The sequence below is a fragment of the Necator americanus genome, chromosome II, assembly GCF_031761385.1.
Source record: "Necator americanus strain Aroian chromosome II, whole genome shotgun sequence".
In the NCBI taxonomy this organism is placed as follows: Eukaryota; Metazoa; Nematoda; class Chromadorea; order Rhabditida; family Ancylostomatidae; genus Necator; species Necator americanus.
In genome coordinates, this window is record NC_087372.1 from 41823363 (window position 1) to 41840717 (window position 17355).

Genomic DNA, 17355 nt, shown 5'->3' on the forward strand with positions numbered 1-17355 from the left:
TCCTAATCTCAATGTCCTTCTTTGTTTTGTATTTTTCCAAACTAGTCCCGTATCAAAGAGTGTGTAAGTGTACCAGCAAAATCTTTAAAAAAGTACTTCACGCCGTTTATTTTTCCAACACTTTGCATCTCTTCATATTTGTTCATCTAACTTGGACTACCCCCTTGTCTTTTTTTCTGTCTTTAATTTTTCTCCTCTTCTGGCAAGCTTGCGAACCCCTCCTTCCCTGACAGCCCTCTTACGACCCCTGATGAGAAATTCTCAACGAACGCTTAACCCCGAGTATGAGGGAAGAGATCAAAACGAGTGAGTACCTGGTATCCACAATCAGCTGTTAATTTGAGAACAAACAATCAAATAACGAAGTAAATACAGTACATCATCATGATCATGGTATATAATAACGGGGTTATTCTGTCATGTGTGTGTGTGTGTGTGTGTGTGTGTGTGTGTGTGTGTGTGTGTGTGTGTGTGTGTGTGTGTGTGTGTGTGTGTGTGTGTGTGTGTGTGTGTGTGTGTGTGTGTGTGTGTGTGTGTGTGTGTGTGTGTGTGTGTGTGTGTGTGTGTGTGTGTGTGTGTGTGTGTGTGTGTGTGTGTGTGTGTGTGTGTGTGTGTGTATCTGGTTGCGTCGGCGCTAGAAAAGCTAGAGAATGTGGTGAGCCGGTCCCCGTCAAGGGTGTTCCTTGATCCTCTACCAAAATATAGCACCGAATTTCTCAACCGCTCTACGGTAATCTCGCAACGAGAAAAGTGCGAAACTTCAGATTTTCGGCTGTGCGTCAGAATCTGTACGACTTCGAACAAAGTCCAATAACTCAGCTAGTGGTCTACAAAATGAATTAGGCCTGAAGTATGTTATAGAGGATGACTTTTGCTATCAGAATTCACTTTTATATCCTTCCAAAAGCTTCAATTCTCTAAAAAGCTAGTTGAGAAAAAGCTGATAAATTTACTAAAATCCTCAACTTTTTCTCAACTAGCTTTCAAAAAACCAGAACGTACCTGAAAACGATATTTTAACCACTTTATAGCGCAAATCTTCCTTAAGAAAGAGCTGACACACTTGTCCTCCTCAGTTTCTTCTGCTGTCCTCTTCTGTTGTCTTCTGTTGTTCATGTTTACTTCGACCTAACAATATCCGACCAGTCCAGCAATAATTTCCAGTCAGGGCCTGGGCTAATCGCTCTGACATCTAATAACACGTAGATGCGGCGAGCAGCGCTCTAAATACAATTTCAGAAAAGTCGCCAGTGAAATGTTCGTCTCAGTATTTTTCAGTTTTGCAAAAATCAAGAATCCGGCGAAGATCGAACTATTCATTCTCTGCAATCACATTGTCTATGTCTATGCGTAAAATTGTGCACGAGAAGCAGAAAATAGTGAGAGAATGCTTTTAGAATGCGTTCTGTGTCGGCATTAGTTGTCTTTTCCAATTTGCAAAAGTGGGAAAATCCCGGCGGAGATCTAACCATTAACCGTTCCTTTTCATTGTCGATGAGTAAAATTGAGTGCAAGTAGCAGGAAATAGTGTGAAAATGGTTTTAAAATGTTTTCTCAGTCGTTTTCCTTTCGCAAAATAACGATTCCGGCAGGGATCGAACTTCTGAGCATTTGATATCACTATTAGAAGATGAATTGTGTCGTCGGAGACACTTTGAAAGCCTCCTCATATTTTCAACTTAACAGCTTTTCTAGTTGTGCACATATGCACTGGTACACTCTTAATCATTGCAGTGAGTTATCAATGGCGTCTATATTGTATTATACTTTTTTTTATTTTACTTGCAGCACTTTATACAAATATCCATTACTTATTTCGATTTATTTATTAAACCTCGAACTTGTTTAATTTCTTTAATTCTGTTTATTATGATTAATTTTTGATTGCTAAATATATGAGCGGCTATACTAGAAAGAATTAAATGAGGAAGTCGTTCTCTGGAGGGTCTTTAGTAGGGAAGTCGTTTCCAGAAGGGTTTTTCTATTCTAGTCATTCCACTACTTTTTCTTCGAATAATACTTGTCACACACGGCCACTATCGATTTCACAACGTTCCGATGCATGTCGATAGTGTCAAACAAGTTTCTCTGTCGATGGCCGTGCTGTTATGCCTGTTTCGGCTCCGCTTCGTGTTCTAGCATTTTTTCTGTTGATTCGAATGGCGCAACAATGCTCAAAGGTTAATAGTTTGATCGTCACAGATGACTAGTTACGGATAAACTTCATCCAATAATCTAACAATGCAAATACAATCAGGTGAAAGTTTGATAGACTGTTTGACTGATTACTGAACCCTAAAGCACTAATTGACAACTTTCAACGGGTTGTTCAACGAATTTTCATCTTTAGCTCCTCTTTCTGCCGTGAAAGGAAGATTAAAGTGTGTTTTCTAATATTTGGTGAAGATGGAACAAATAAAAATTCATTACACATCTTTGCAGAGCAATTCTCAGCACCAACTTTCTCTTCGAACTAGGCCTGTAGGCGCTGCTCTTTGCGTCTCTTGTAAGGACTTCCTGAACGAAATAAAATTGGGCGTCCCAAAAAAACTCGACATACTAGTTGATAGGACGCGAAAAGCTGGCAAGTTTTTGTTTGGAAACCTTTTTTTCTAGTGCACTTATTCGGAACGTTTAGCTCGCGATAGCCTGCCTTTTTACAATTACTTCGACAACACCATCGTCGACTTTCTCTCGACCAGTGTTCGAAACTGTTCAAAAAGACTTCTCAGTTACATTGATCCTAGTCGAGAGTGCACGATGCTCATGATGTGTTAATTTGTTCAGTGATGTATGACTCACTCGCTTATAGCTATGATATAAAATACCAGACTTTGGTGCAAAAAACTTGACACCTTAAAAGATTGCATTACCTGACGACATGATTACAATTAGGCCAAAGGTTGATAGGTGGTTGTGAACTTTAATCTACTCACTTCTGCTTCCTTTCCCCGTCTGTGAAAACGTTCCCCTGGTTTCGTATTCACAACAAATGAATATTCTAATTAGCATCAAAGTTACAACGATCTCCGATTCCCATACTATCTTCTGCAACATTTCTTATGATAGAGAAACCCACAAGATGAATCATGCAGAACGCGACTTACAGTAACCACACATTTAGGCGTGTAAATTGTGCAGTGTGTGCACTCCTCACGCATGGTATTTCACGGCAAAGTTAGAAAATGACGACTTATTAGGTGGTTGCTGATGTAGTTTTTGAAATACTTTTGCTATTTTCATCTACCTTTCAGACTGATGTGAGTTTAAATAGTTGGTCCAATGGTCCAGAAGACACGTAAACTCTGTAATTGCAGAGGTTTATAAATTTTTCATTCTCATCTAAGCTCAGTGACAAGTAAAACCTTGATTTCAACTTGTAAACTAATGTGGAGGTAACCTTAACCTGTCGAATTTCCAATAAATATTGACATAATGGTAAGGTCTCTTTGCTTAGTTTCCTCTCTAAAATGAATTTCCAAAAATTTGAAAATTTTCCAGAAATAAAATCTTAGCGACACGGTGAGCGATTTCAATGTTGGTTGCGAAGAAAAATACACAGTGAAACAACAAATAAAAACTTAGGTTGCCACTAGACTGTTCTTAGAACTGGAACCTCAACGCGGTAAAATTGTGTACTACGACGTCGAATTCCTGCCCTGGAGCCAGATAGCTGTAAAATGGGGTGGGACGGGTCCCACGGGGTTGAAATGGTGCGCCGGTGCCAGAAAGCTAGAGGCGGAGAGACGGGTTCCATCTACTTCCAGCATGTCTCCCCAACAATTTTGTCATCCTTTTTCAAAAGGAGGTAACACACGTGCAAACGACTGCTTAAATGCAATACGTAATAACCAACAGTTTACGCGATCTGACGTAGAATGTTATTTTTATCACTACAATAGTGATATTCACGTCATTCCATGATAGCACACCATTCTTGCTAATAGCTGAGAACGGAGCAGACTCATACTTCGAATAATGTTTCAAAATGTGGAGGTTTGAGGGAAACATAGACGTGAAATCAAGCTGGATTGCTCTCCAAATATAGAACTGAGGGTTTAAAGAAAAACCATAAAATCATTCACCTATTCTTAAGTATTCGGGTAAAAATAATGGATAAAGCTTTGATAAGAAAAAGCAATTCTAATTTCCCAAAAAATGTCGCTACTGCTGTTTCTTATTGGTTGGTTAAAACGAGCGGAGCGAACACCAGAATAAGCTTGAAGTCCGGCTTCAGCCGGACGTTCAGGCTGGTAAATAATAATAACAATATAACTGCACATAAATGATAGGGTGCCATCATAAGTTAGCTTATAATGTGCATTCGCACACGCAGCAACATATCTTACGCGTACTGTTCGTGGTTGTACCGGGCATATTGTTTTCCCATCTTGTTTGTTTACTTTTATCCTTCTCTTTTCTCTTAGTAACTTTAGCTTACATGTCATAGATCCTCTAAAACTAATGCTTAGGGCCCCGATTGATTAACACTTTTACTTCCTGAGATAAGGGCGCCACTAGGTGCTCCCATGCCAACTACACTTTACCCCAAATCGTTAACCGACATTTGGTTCCTCTTACTGTTTCAAAGCTAAGGTGTTCGGTCTCCAAATAAATGTTGGTATTCCATCACTTTTCACAGGTGATTGCTGTCAGCTCTATATAAGATCGAAAATCCAGTGATTCTCTCGTGATGCGCTGTGTTCTCTGCAGTTCTCATTTGAGATATTTCCCTATTATTGTGACGAACAGTACTTAAACTCCCTGCTTACGGAAACTAATCGCATCGAATTCCATAGTTCACCCTACGTCCTAGCCGTTGTAGCCCCTCTAGTTGCCGGTCGCATCAATAGCAGCATGGAGGATGGTAAAATTCGCATCATGGGAAAGTTCTGCAACCTCAGATAATTTACAAGTGTACATCCCTCAGTATCAGGCTTCCCCTCTAGGCTGCGACCATTGGATGCCGTGGACGGGAAACCTGATGTATACTTGTAACGTTCTGTAACGCGGTCAGTTGCGCCCTTATTTCTAACTTACTTTTTTCTCCTGGTAGCTTTAGGTTATATGTCAGAGATTATCTAAGACTAATGCTTAGGCCTTAGGGCCCCGACTGATTTGATCATTTAATCGAGAAATGAGGAAGGCACTGAGACAAGCCACTAAAGCACACTTCGGCGCAGATTTTGTTTCTGCGGCCGCGTCGCGGCAGGCCACATTGGGGCAGGGCCGCCTCGGCGCAGGCTTTTACTGTTTACTATCCGCAATGGTGAGGACATGTAAAGCTTTGTTCTTGCTTCATTTTCTGTCGTTCCTTCAATGTCGTTCTTCTCAACAGTCCTGCATCGCTTTTGGTACGCTATTGCTCCTTTTCTAATTTATTGCTACGTTGCTTATATGAAGGAGATGTTTCTTCTACATTGAAGGAACGACAGAAAATGAAGCAAGGACAAAGCTTTACATGTCCTCACCATTGCGGATAGTAAACAGTGAAAGCCTGCTCCAATGCTGCTGTGCTCCAAAGTGGCCTGCCGCGACGCGGCCGCGGGGGCAACATCTGCGCCGGGGTGTGTTTTAGTGGATTGTGGCAGTGAATGTACCCCCTCCTACATTTTACCCCACAAATTCTCTTCTCCATATTTTTTTAATGATTGAATTGCCTATTGGTGTTGTTGTTGCAAATCCCGTTGCATTGTAAGGAAGAAATTCGAGCATGACGTGATTGTGGGATTTCTTTAGATGGGCTTTTGGCCGTTATTTTGGGAGATGGACCATGACAGCCTTATAAGTGCCGGCGGTGCACTGCAGAAGCTCAAGATGTATCCATACTTCGATATCGCACACTATCTCTTAGTAAGTATAATATTGTTGGTATTGCAATTGGAGCTTTCTCTCCTGCTCCTTTTCTTTCACCAATTACAATTAGCGAAGTTGTTTGAAGACTAGCATTGAGTTGTCGTCCATGAACAGAATTATCCCACATTATGGTTCCTTCTGTAGCGAGAGGTCTAGGCAACTTTTTATTCGAGTGCACCACATCAGATATTTATATTACATTATTTGTTTGATAATATTATTTGACATCCACAACAGCAACATATTATTCAACCAATTAGAGATCATTGCTCGCAAGTCTTGTTTGGATCGCAGCTTATCTTCGAAGGGGACACTAAAGTAACGAAGTTTGCGAGCTGAAGCAAACAAAGTCTCGTCATCCTTGAAATACATCAATTTAAACAACGGTGTTGGAACAATAGAAACGTTCCATGGTAACTAGTATATCGTAGTTGTGAAAACATGAGTTTGTGGCGTATTTCAGCTATAAATCCGAAAAATAGTGTAGAGTAAAGAATGAGAATTCATCTCTTTTCTCGTTGGAGGATGGTATTGTACAAGTGATATACTACTCTTAATTGAAAGATGAATTTGTTTGTAAAATTTGCAATTTTTATTCATTCTTCCAGATCTATTTTGTCTCTTTCAAAGTAACCCTACTCCGACAAAGTACACTCACACCAACGTTTTGGCGGTTCACGTTGAACCTCTTCTATAGTCTCGAGGGGTGTTCCCACAATAGTCTTCTTAGTTTATTTAATAGCCAGAAGTCACAAGCGAATGCGGTGGTTGTGGATTTGGGTCGAATTTTTGGTACTGTGGTCACGAAAAATCAAGTGCAGTGTGAGACGGCACATTGGATTTAAATCCGCCCTGCCTTTTTTATTTCCCTAGTAAATGCTGTAGCGTCTGTGATTTTCGATCGTCAACATAGGAAAGAACTTCGTTTCCTCTTCACTTATGTGAGGCAGGATAAAGTAAAAGTGTGTCTGGCGTTAATCAATGAGTTTGTGGTGTGCCCCCATGTTCACTTCAATTCAAAATCGTTGGAGGTTTACGAACGTGGCCTATACAATGACTTTGAGTTGCGGTGGCTAGCCGATGTGTCAAGTCAGTGTTTTTATCTTCCCAGGCAAGTCTGGTACCAATTTATCGACCGCGGAGGGATGAAAGGCTTGGCGAGCACTAGGGCGGATCCCAACCTCCGAACGATCAGGAAGCGAAACCTCTAACCGACTGCGCTACACCCATCCTGTGAGGCACGGTGTTCTTAGCAATAGAAGAGGGTTGATGGAGCGTTAATTGACGCTGGCAGTTCTGTTCCCCTTAGTTGCACAGGTTTTCGAACTATAAGCTAAAGCAGAGAGTATGATGGTATTGAAGAGGTGAGCTCGGAGCCGTATGTTGTTGGTTTTCCTCGCTACACAACTGAGCCTCTTGTATGCAGGTTACCGTTTACCTTCTTCAGGGGTCTAGCTCATAGGATGCAACTCAAGTGATGAGGATTCTTTTGTCAACCGTGCAAAAGTGAAGGGCCCCTTCGCCAATTGTCCAAACGTCGAGAGGGTTGGAGCACCTGCTCCGACTATCGCGTGTATAGGAAATGTAAAATCATGGTGTTGGTGTATTTCCCCTGTTATCATATGTTCCGCTAAACAGTTTTCTCTATTGTCACTGACGCGGTTCAGTGTACGGTGTCGCTTCGTCTCATTCATTCCAATGATGTTGTACTTGATCGTTTCGACTTGCCTACTTTCAGATCGTCAGTGGTCACTTTGAATGCAAGCGTAGGTGCATTTTATGTGTAGAACATCATCGTAGTTTTCCGTTTTGACAGCCTACATGGCTGCCCCAAATCTTAGCGCCCCAGAATGAGTCTTCTGTGCCAAACGACAACGATTATTTCTAAAGCCCAATTGTAGGTTGCTAGCCTCTAGTCCCATGGTTTTTAGAGATAGGTCTTCAAAGAGTGCAGATAGGATTTATTTGATGGAGGCGACTCGAAACCGCTCTTCCCGCACCTTCCAGTCACTTGATTACAGGTGTTTGGTCGAGCCGACATGTAAGCAGCACGGATAGAATGAGTGAATTGTGAGACAGATGAAACAGTACGTTTTTCATTTCCCTTTCAGGGCAAGCACAAAGCGTTTTTGGTCTCACGTTTAGCTCCTATCTGTAACTGAGAGCATTCATTAGCAGTCGCTCTCTGAGTACATTTTGTCGTTTCAGATGTGTGAGTCGGTTCGAGGTGACTTAGGAGCTTCGTCACTGCCTTTCTCTCGACGTCACCCCTTTTCATGTTGGCTATCATCGATGTTAATGTGTTTCGCCGGAGGACTTTTGGCGTGTTTCATGCTTGGTGAGCCTGTCATAACACCATTTAGAAAACATGACGATATTTTGTTGGTGAGTAACTTCCGTTAATTATTTATCTTGTTTTAAAAGGTCGTGTACCTCGCAACTGACGAAGTTGGGGTCTTTGTGGGGAAGTATTAGAGTTTAGGGTATGGATCACGAGCATGGGGGTGACCTCGCTCGGTTCCCACAGCATCAATCATAGAGGATACACGACATGTAGGTTCAAGCTACTAATTAAAAAGGAAGTCAGAACTGGAACTACTACTGTGTTAACTTCACCAAATCTTCCAAACAAGGGCGCAAATGGAGTTGTGGGGCCACTCAGTGGCAGTCTTACTTCTGGACGATCTGTCTTACTTTTTTCTATTGGTAACTTTAGCTTATATGTCATGGATCTTCTAAGATAGTGCTTAGATCTTAGGGCTCTGACTGATTTAGTTATTTACTTCCATAAATAGGGGGACACTGAGTGGCCACCCCTAACTATGTTTTACTCCGAAGGAGTTCACGAGAAATAAATAACTAATTCATATCATGTGTTACTTCCAAAGAAAAAAAAAGCTGAAAACGAACTCCGTAGCAATCCACGATCAATAAGCATGCATGCAAGAACTTTTTTTCATACATTTTCGATTTGTATTTGCAAGTTGGTGGCTTTAAAAAAAAGCCGCTGGACTGGCCTTTATGAGGACTGTGCACATTCGTATGTGTATATATCACCTCATATTTGTCCATGTTTAAGAAATCGATATGGGTAGAAACAATCGTTGACTGACGATCATACGGCATCCTATACGCAAGGTATGCCGCAAGGGATATTGTGTACCTGCAATACAGGACGCACTTACCAGATTGATAGCGTGATTGGTAGCGTCAGTAATCAGTCGAACACCAATAAAACAATCTAAAATAAACGAAAACAAATAAAAAACGAACTAAAACAAACCATGTTTAGAAGGGTGCGAGAATGATACATGCCACCAGAAAAATAAGGCGACTACGAATAACATTTCAAAAACGAATACGGCCAACCTTTAGGCTTCTCAAGTTTTGAATCCGATAAGAAGTAAACTATTTATTGAGGTTTACAGTATTCCATGCTCATGTCCACCATGTACGCGGATTGCAACGATCATAATCGCATTCTGGACTTCTTGGATCTTTCGTCAATCTGCGTAAGCTCAGCTGCAGAAAGTAGACGTAGAAGTAGTAAAGTAGAGAAAGGCATACTGGATGCACAGTGGAAGGGTCTGCTGTCGTTATCGACCGCAGCGCAGTGCAATCATCGACGCACAGAACTCCAAAGATACAGATACAGATACATTCTGACAGCCGCTCTGGGTACCTCCTGATGCGCACCCTCGTAATCTACATCCCGAGCTCTATGCCCGCAGAGACACTATCATCGTCACGATAAACTGACTCTAATGAAGCAGTTTTTAAAGTTCATATTTATCATGATTATGTGTTTGTTGTTGTTTACAAGCTGATGTCTCTTTCCATTAAATATCTTAGCGCAGGCATCATTGGTGTGGTACGCCGTTTTCTACTCACCGTTTGATGTCGTTCATAAGCTGATTTCTTTGAAGCCAATGAAAGTTGTGGTATCCATAACCAAAGAAGTTCAAAGAACCCACAAGGTGAGCGAGCTACTTTTCATGTTCAGTTTTGCTCTGTATTTTTCAGTGAAATCCTTAATAAAATAGATATCAATTCGTTTCCGATGTTTGCTTGAATGCTTCTGATTCTAAAGTTTCTTATGGGTTAGTCCGAAACTGTTATTGATCTTGATTAAAGGCAGCATAACACGACATTAATTATGTTGGGATCTCTCCAGGAAAAGATAGGGTAAATCGTGTACATTACAAGTATGGACGTCATAACTCTCAGTTCCTCATAATCACTCTAAAAACGGCTGAACCTTGCTGCTTTTTTGTTATACGTTAAAATGCGCGATCCCTGTACACACGCGACTTCCTCGAACGTGAGGACGATAAGTTCTATGTATCCGCGTCAAGGAGCACCTAGACGGACTCGTAAAATCAAAAGCATCATCCCTTTTAGGTGCTCATCGCAGACAGTGTCATGACAACACCCCTTTCAAGATAGCTGTCACTATCTTAGCACGCGAATCAGACGTTCTAGCGCGAAAAACATTGGAAGCGCTTTATATCACGGCAAAAGTCCAATCATGAATCGTAAAGAAGAATGCATCACTGTGACCAACGAGCTGGAGCCATATCAGGACCTTTGCGGGTTTTGACCTACGGGGTCAGAGGCGGGGCATCGTTACTAGTTAATACTAGCGGCGCAACTCTAACAACTGGTGGTCCGCTAACATCACGATTTCGTGGCTATCAAGGTGAGCGCTGATCTGCTTTTTTGACGTTGCTTTTAAATAATCTGTTTGCTAAATCATATCTTGGGGGATGACGAGGCGTTTGAGAGAGTAGATTACACGTGTCTTTGATTTTTCCAGGCTCTGAAGAAGGCGACGACGCCGAAACCTTAGCCAGAATAAAGATCAATAACAATCTTGGTTCTGCTTAAAAAGTAGTACACTATGTGAGGACGATAATTAGTGAGGATTCCTCACCAGCCTATTCACACGGCTTAGGCAGGACACACTGGCAAGAGTGAAACGCTCTTGTGTCTAGAAAGTTGTTTGTGCTATAGTCAGACAGTCGTTTTTATTCATCCACCTCGCAACCGTTGCAGTATATTCTGTCACCTTGCATTCAAAGATATGTCACTTCTGTCCAAAAGCAAAAGTCTACTTTCTGTTCTGAAGTGGGTAATTTTGCCAACCGTTCAAAAGTGAAGTAGGTCAGAGCTCCGGCTCCAACTATCGCATCTATGGTAGGAATTGGGCCCATTTGGAAAATAATTCAAGAAGTTCCCCTGTATTAAGGCAAATAGTGTCTTCTAATTGAGGAAATTGTTTCTAAAAAATATATGTGGTCTAAGTTAGTATTACATGAAAACGATTTTTCAAGTGTCGGAAAGAAGTTCGCCTTTCTTGAAATCAGATGGATTGTTTTAGTACATTTTGTCTTGAAGCAACTTTTTGTCTTGAATGCATTCGAGAATTCTTAAGGTAATTAAGGTTTTTGTAGAAAGCGTATGTAGTTATTGTTGTTGGTGTTTATTACGTGACTCTTTTTTTTTTAATTGAACGATTGTATTTTAAAAGTTTTCTCGAAAACTTCTCGTGTGCTCTCCTGAAAGGAACATGCATGAGTACATCCAGGAGACGTGGTCTTGACCTGTAACAACCCTGTTCCAAGCTAACGAACGTGTTCGATATAACGAATTAATATACATGAGAATTTAGCCATTCGCAGAGGTAATCTTTCCATGGGAGTAAATAAATCAATATACTGTAGTTCAAGCGTTCTCTTCTCTTGAAACCTCGGCATATTCTGTCTATATTTTGTAATAGTGTACCTGCGAGCTTCTTTAGATGGAATTTTTCATTTGCTTAAAGTTTCGGCTTTTTCGCCGTCTTCAGAGGCCTAAGCATGATTGGAGCAATGCCACGTTAATCCCGTCAAGTTCCACACCACCCTGGGTCAATGTTTCGATAATCGTTCAAGATAGTGAGAACAGAACCCATTCTATATTGAAAATAGTCTTACATGTTGTTCCACCGGACGTGGTGCGGCTAGTGGCACGCACTTGTCACTCAGTGTACAAGCGAATGAGTATTGCTGCGTGTAGATCACCAGCGACGATATGGATGATTTGATCTACACACAGAATATCAAGGAGTCATAGGTAGCACAGCGGTACAAGTGACAAGAACTCATTCGTTATTGACAAGCAATTTATTGAAGGGTTTCTTTTAAGAATCAAAAACGCCTCCAACGTCTTTCTTGCCGATATTTATGTTTCAAGAGCCTGTATAACGCATTTCACATCAATCATTAATCGTTTCCGTTGTGGGCCTCATGTCTATGCCTTCCCCAGTGGTGTTATCAAGCTTTTTCGTCGTTTTCCTTTTTCCTATCACATGTTCATTAATCCTCACTCCAACATTCCTACGGGCAAATGTCCCAAATGAAGACATCAAAAGACAGTTTGTTAGAAACAGATTATACGACAGATACTGCATCTGTGAAAGATGATATTTGTCCTTACGGAAAAACGGGCGACTGCGCACTATCATCGACCCCGATGATGTATAAGGGGCGTGGTATAAAGGACCGTTCGCGGTCATGGTTATGCTAGGATTACGACTTGTACGGTCAAAGAGTGCGGCAGACTACGCTCTGCCCACCTTTTCATCCAACTCTATTGCTGACAATTGTTCTACTCACCTGTACTCACATAATAAAGACATTCCACTGAACCACCTCTTTTTGGTCTGTTCAAATAGGGTTATAAAATACCCTAAAGTCTCTAGTCACCCACTCACACAGTTTGGTGCATCGGCCGGGAATTGTGCCAGAGGGGACACATTGTAAGTATGAACAAGCTGCGATTGCAATCCTGCTTGCATCTGCGAACAACCAAAGGCGTTTTTGGTCACCTACTCTGGGTGATAGTACGTACCTAGGAATTGATAATGTTGCTAGATCTACTTCTTTACACAATTTGTACCATTCGTCGCATATCTTTTGATCGAGCGGAGTTTTCCAGTCCACTTTTGAATCGAAGATTTCTCGCATCATGGACTTCAGTTTAACCATGAGCGGTCCTGTGAGACCTATTGGGTCGTAAATGGAATTAATTTGGCTCACGACATCTCTCTTAGTTAATTTTTTATTGTGAACAAACTTTGTTCTCACAGTAAAGTTGTCTGTTATAGTATTGTAATCAACTCCTAGTATTTTCATTGATCCAGATTGGAGTTTGTCGGAATATGGAATTCTTGAATTTACTTCTTCAGAATTTGAGATATACTCGCGTAGATTCATCCCTATCTTGCTGAAGAGATACTTTGATTCCTTGTACTTTCTTACAGCTTCAGGAACCGATTCTGCTTGCAAAAGTATATTATCCACATACAAATTTTCGGCAATTTCTGTGGATAGTTCCGAGTTTTGGGACAAGTAGGACAGAATCGCCATGTTTAGTATACTCGGACAAGCTGTAACGCCAAAAGGCAACCTTCTAAATCTATATTCGACGACGTTGTCTTTTGTTGGTGGGTGATTGACATTCCGAAGCCACAAGAATCTGCATAGATCCTTGTGTGCGTCTACCAGTCGAATTTGTGTGAAGGCGGATTCAATGTCACACATTAAGACGATCTTCGTGAACCTTGAGGAGGTAAGAATGTCGTGTATTCTGTTAACGAAGGATTCCCCTTTTCGAATGACGTCGTTCAGGCTGAGGTGGCCTCTTCGTTTAGACGAAGCATCAAAGACTATCCTTAAAGGGACCTTTTTCTGTGGTTTCCATACCCCTGTATGTGGCATATAATATATTCCAGCCGCATAACGGTCTGCTGTGTCGAAGGTCTCTACGATCCCTTCACTGACATATTTGTTCACGAGATCGCAGTACCATTGCTTTTGTTCAGGATTACATAAGAGGATGTTTTGTAAGGATTCTAGCCTTCTTATAGCTACTGAGTAGTTATTTTCCAACTGGATTACATTTTCTTTCAGCGGAAAGGGAGCTGTGATGATGTTGTTTTCAAATGAGATCAATTTCGAGTATTCCTCGAAATATCTTTGAACTTTTTCGTCTCCCTGGTTTCTTCCGGCATGATACCGAGGCCGTCCAACTCAAACATTTTTTGTAAGAGTTCTTGTTCCGTGTTTTCGGAAATTCCTGTCAGGCTGTGACATACTGTGTTAGCGGTTTCACTTACTTTGCTGATTCCTCGACCATAAATTGTGGGTCCAAAAACCGTTTTTGCTATATGAAAGCCAGATGGTGTTCGGATTCCGTTTGCTGGATCCGTAACTAAATCGTGGTAGTAGTCCAGTCCAACGAGAATGTGTGGATTTTGATGTTCACCACGAAGCTTTGAATTTGCTAGACAGATAGTGTTTGTTTTCAAGAACTCAATATCTTCTGTGTTCAATTTCACTGAAGGGAATCCGTTTGTTATGACTGGTTTGGTCTGTATGGTCATGCAAATTTCTTCTCCGAAAGCAGTTCCTAGTTTTACCGGAACCTTATGACTTTCGAAGCACTCGATATGGCCACCAATTCCGGACATGGTGCAGATTTCGGTCGTGTTCTTGGGTAGACCGAGCTGTTGTGCAAGATTTTCTTCGATTACTGTTTTTTGTGCCCCAGAATCGAAGAAAAATAGCACTTTTTCATATGTCTGTTTTCTGGCATTCCAAATATTGCCTTCAGCAGTCATTAATATTAGTTGTTTGCTAGTTTGACTGTGCTGAATGGAGTTTTCCTTGATCTGTGGGGGTTCCACAGACACCTGAGTGTTTATTGGTTTGAACCTTTGTGGAATATTTCGATTGTTTTCTTCTCTATTTTGCCAGCTGTGTTGCCTTTGCTGGTTTTGGCCAACACGAACAAATTTGGGTTTCGAGCTGTTGTTTTGGCTGAGTTGCTCTGTCTTAAAGCAGAGGCTCATATGGTGTTTTTGTCCGCACTTTAGACAGTCTGATCTTTGACAATCAAAGCTGCTATGATTAGGGGAGCAACATTTCCAACAGCGATTCTGCTCCTTAAGCATCTTGCGGCGAATGCTTTGATCCGTGACCGTTCGGCACTGCATTGATACATGATTGTCCTTATGACAGAACAAGCAGTTACGATTAGTCCTTAAGTTGTCATGATTGGTCTTTGATGGGATGGCCTTGTTGATATGTTTATGGCCAAGTCTGCTTTCGACGTAGGCTTTTGCAGTGATCTCTGTTTTTAAGAGATTCATGAGGTCATCAACTGTTTGCCGGTCTTGTGATTGACTGGCCACTAATACAGATTTTATGATGTCTTCAGGGAATTTAGATAAGATTGTTTCACACCACATTGGGTCGCAGGTTTTCCCTACATGATATCCTGCAGAAATCATTTGGTTGGTCAGCATTCTTATTTGATCAAATGTTGCAGAGCAGATGTCTGCGGAATTGTTTGCCACACTCATACTGACCAATTTTTTGACTATTTGTGATCTATTAGACTGGTGATTGGAGTAATTCTCCTGTAAAGTTTTGATCAACCAATTGTAATTTTCAGGAATGAGTTTTATCCCTTTGATGGCTGTCTGCGCTCGACCCTTTAAACTTTCTTTGAGTAGGAGTATCTTTTCCATAATGTCCAGTTCTTCACTGTTATGGACAAGGGCTTCAAAAATGGCCCAGTATTCTGGGAAGTCGTCAGAATTCCCGTAAAATTTTGGTAGTGTGGCTTGTGGAGGTTTTATTGACCTCAGCGTCCTTTTGGCTGTGCCACTATTGCATGTGGATGCTGAATTTGATGTGTCTTGCGAGCAAGATAGCATTGTGGTGTCTCTCACGCAATTTTCGTTTGTATTATCAATTTCACCATCCCCTTCTTCGTTTTCTTCATTGTTGACATTATTGTCTCTTTGGGGCTTTAGGGACATGTATCCCAGTTTGATTTCCATATTTTCGCGCATATTTTTTGTTTCATCAAGGCGCGCTGTTAGCATGAATGTTAGGTCGTTTGCTTCAGCTATCGCAGATTGTAGCTGCGATTCTTCCTCTATTTGTTCAATTTCAATCATCAAATCCTTCCTTTCGGACTTGTTTTTGCAGTTTTTATACTCATCTCTAACCTCGTTATATAATTCTTGGAGGTTTTCTCTTGCTTCTTTTATTTGCCTTATGCTACTTTGTAAAAGTGCTGTGGCTGATCTGCATTTCTGATAAGTTTCCTCATCTATTGCTGAGTACTCAACCTGTTTAGTGTATTCCCTGTAACGGGATACTAAAGTTTTTAGCGTCGTTGCGCTGAGAACTATTGGTGTTCTGTGAAAATGCAGTGCCATTTCTTTCTTTATGCACGTGCAAATGCGATAAACTTCGCTTGACCTTCTGTAGCTTTTGACAGAGGTCTGATCAACTGTTTCTTGACAGTGATCTGCGTTCCAGTTACGTTTGTAAGGGAACGACTTTTTGCCCAATTACTGGGATGAATCTGATGCGATTCACGGTCTTTGGTTTGACCGTATAAGTTGCTCAATGAGCTAGTCTCTTTCTCCTGGCCTCAAAGATGTTACTCTTTGACGCGGGAGAGTAATGGCTTGTTTTAGCCGATGCACCAAACTGTGTGAGTGGGTGACTAGAGACTTTAGGGTATTTTATAACCCTATTTGAACAGACCAAAAAGAGGTGGTTCAGTGGAATGTCTTTATTATGTGAGTACAGGTGAGTAGAACAATTGTCAGCAATAGAGTTGGATGAAAAGGTGGGCAGAGCGTAGTCTGCCGCACTCTTTGACCGTACAAGTCGTAATCCTAGCATAACCATGACCGCGAACGGTCCTTTATACCACGCCCCTTATACATCATCGGGGTCGATGATATTTGTCCTTACGGAAAAACGGGCGACTGCGCACTAATGGGGGAAATATATGAGATTGAGTGGTTGATGTGCAAAGCAACTTACATTGGGGAGTCTCCCCAATGTAAGTTGCTTTGCACATCAACCACTCAATCTCATATATTCCTGGATTTCTCGTGTGAGTCTTATGTTCTGCGATTGTTGGTTGAGTATTAGGAAACACTCTTCCAACTTCCGACTGTGTTGATGTTATGATGCAACGGTCATCGATGTACCTGTAATACATTATTGGTATATGCGACAGCAGGTTCTTCAGTTCTGCAGAAGAATTCATGAAGCAGGTCGCCAGCACTGATGCTAATCGTTGACCCATTGGTAGTCCTCTCAATTATGCGAAATAATTTCCCGGTCACGTGAAAATGGTGTAATTCGGACATTTCTTGATGGATGTCATTGCGCGAACTTTACTAAGACTATATGTTTCCATGTTGCCGCAATGTAAATCTATCATCTCAGTTAGAGCTTGTAGTGCCTCATTGTTTTTCACGTTTGTGCAGAGTGAGATCACATCAAAGGAATCTGTCACAGTTGCCTTCAGCTCTCGCATTGCGTAATGATGTGTTCGACAAATAAGATGATATTTTAGGCAAAATCTGACACACCATTTTATCAGAGGGTCACGAAACTGGATCCGTTGGTCCTCTTTCATAGC

The 17355-nt window shown here is 41.3% G+C and overlaps 3 protein-coding genes across 6 annotated transcripts in view; 1 reads left to right on the forward strand and 2 right to left on the reverse strand.

Moving 5' to 3' along the window:
• Positions 1 to 2108: 2108 nt before the first annotated feature.
• RB195_021024 (uncharacterized protein) overlaps positions 2109 to 17355 on the forward strand; it is a gene marked incomplete at both ends in the record, with an annotated part of 38736 nt that continues 23489 nt past the window's right edge. For 2 of the 4 annotated variants that reach the window (XM_064189659.1, XM_064189658.1), the window contains 7 exons: positions 2109 to 2180; positions 2443 to 2584; positions 2639 to 2703; positions 3255 to 3260; positions 5740 to 5853; positions 8065 to 8241; positions 9714 to 9833. In XM_064189659.1, the coding sequence (XP_064045538.1) occupies positions 2109 to 2180; positions 2443 to 2584; positions 2639 to 2703; positions 3255 to 3260; positions 5740 to 5853; positions 8065 to 8241; positions 9714 to 9833 (696 nt within the window). Of the gene's footprint in view, positions 2181 to 2442; positions 2585 to 2638; positions 2779 to 3254; positions 3261 to 5739; positions 5854 to 8064; positions 8242 to 9713; positions 9834 to 10672; positions 10706 to 17355 lie in introns of those variants that run through there. The other 2 variants (XM_013452799.2, XM_013452800.2) reach the window with 2 other exon arrangements.
• RB195_021025 (uncharacterized protein) lies at positions 13847 to 16129 on the reverse strand (the record flags this gene model as incomplete). Its single annotated transcript, XM_064189662.1, has 1 exon — positions 13847 to 16129. The coding sequence occupies one exon, from the start codon at positions 16127 to 16129 to the stop codon at positions 13847 to 13849; it is 2283 nt and encodes a 760-aa protein (XP_064045541.1).
• RB195_021026 (uncharacterized protein) lies at positions 13847 to 17016 on the reverse strand (the record flags this gene model as incomplete). The annotated part of the gene is made up of 2 exons (XM_064189663.1): positions 13847 to 16055; positions 16919 to 17016. 2 exons carry the CDS (start codon positions 17014 to 17016, stop codon positions 13847 to 13849), a joined length of 2307 nt encoding a protein of 768 aa, XP_064045540.1.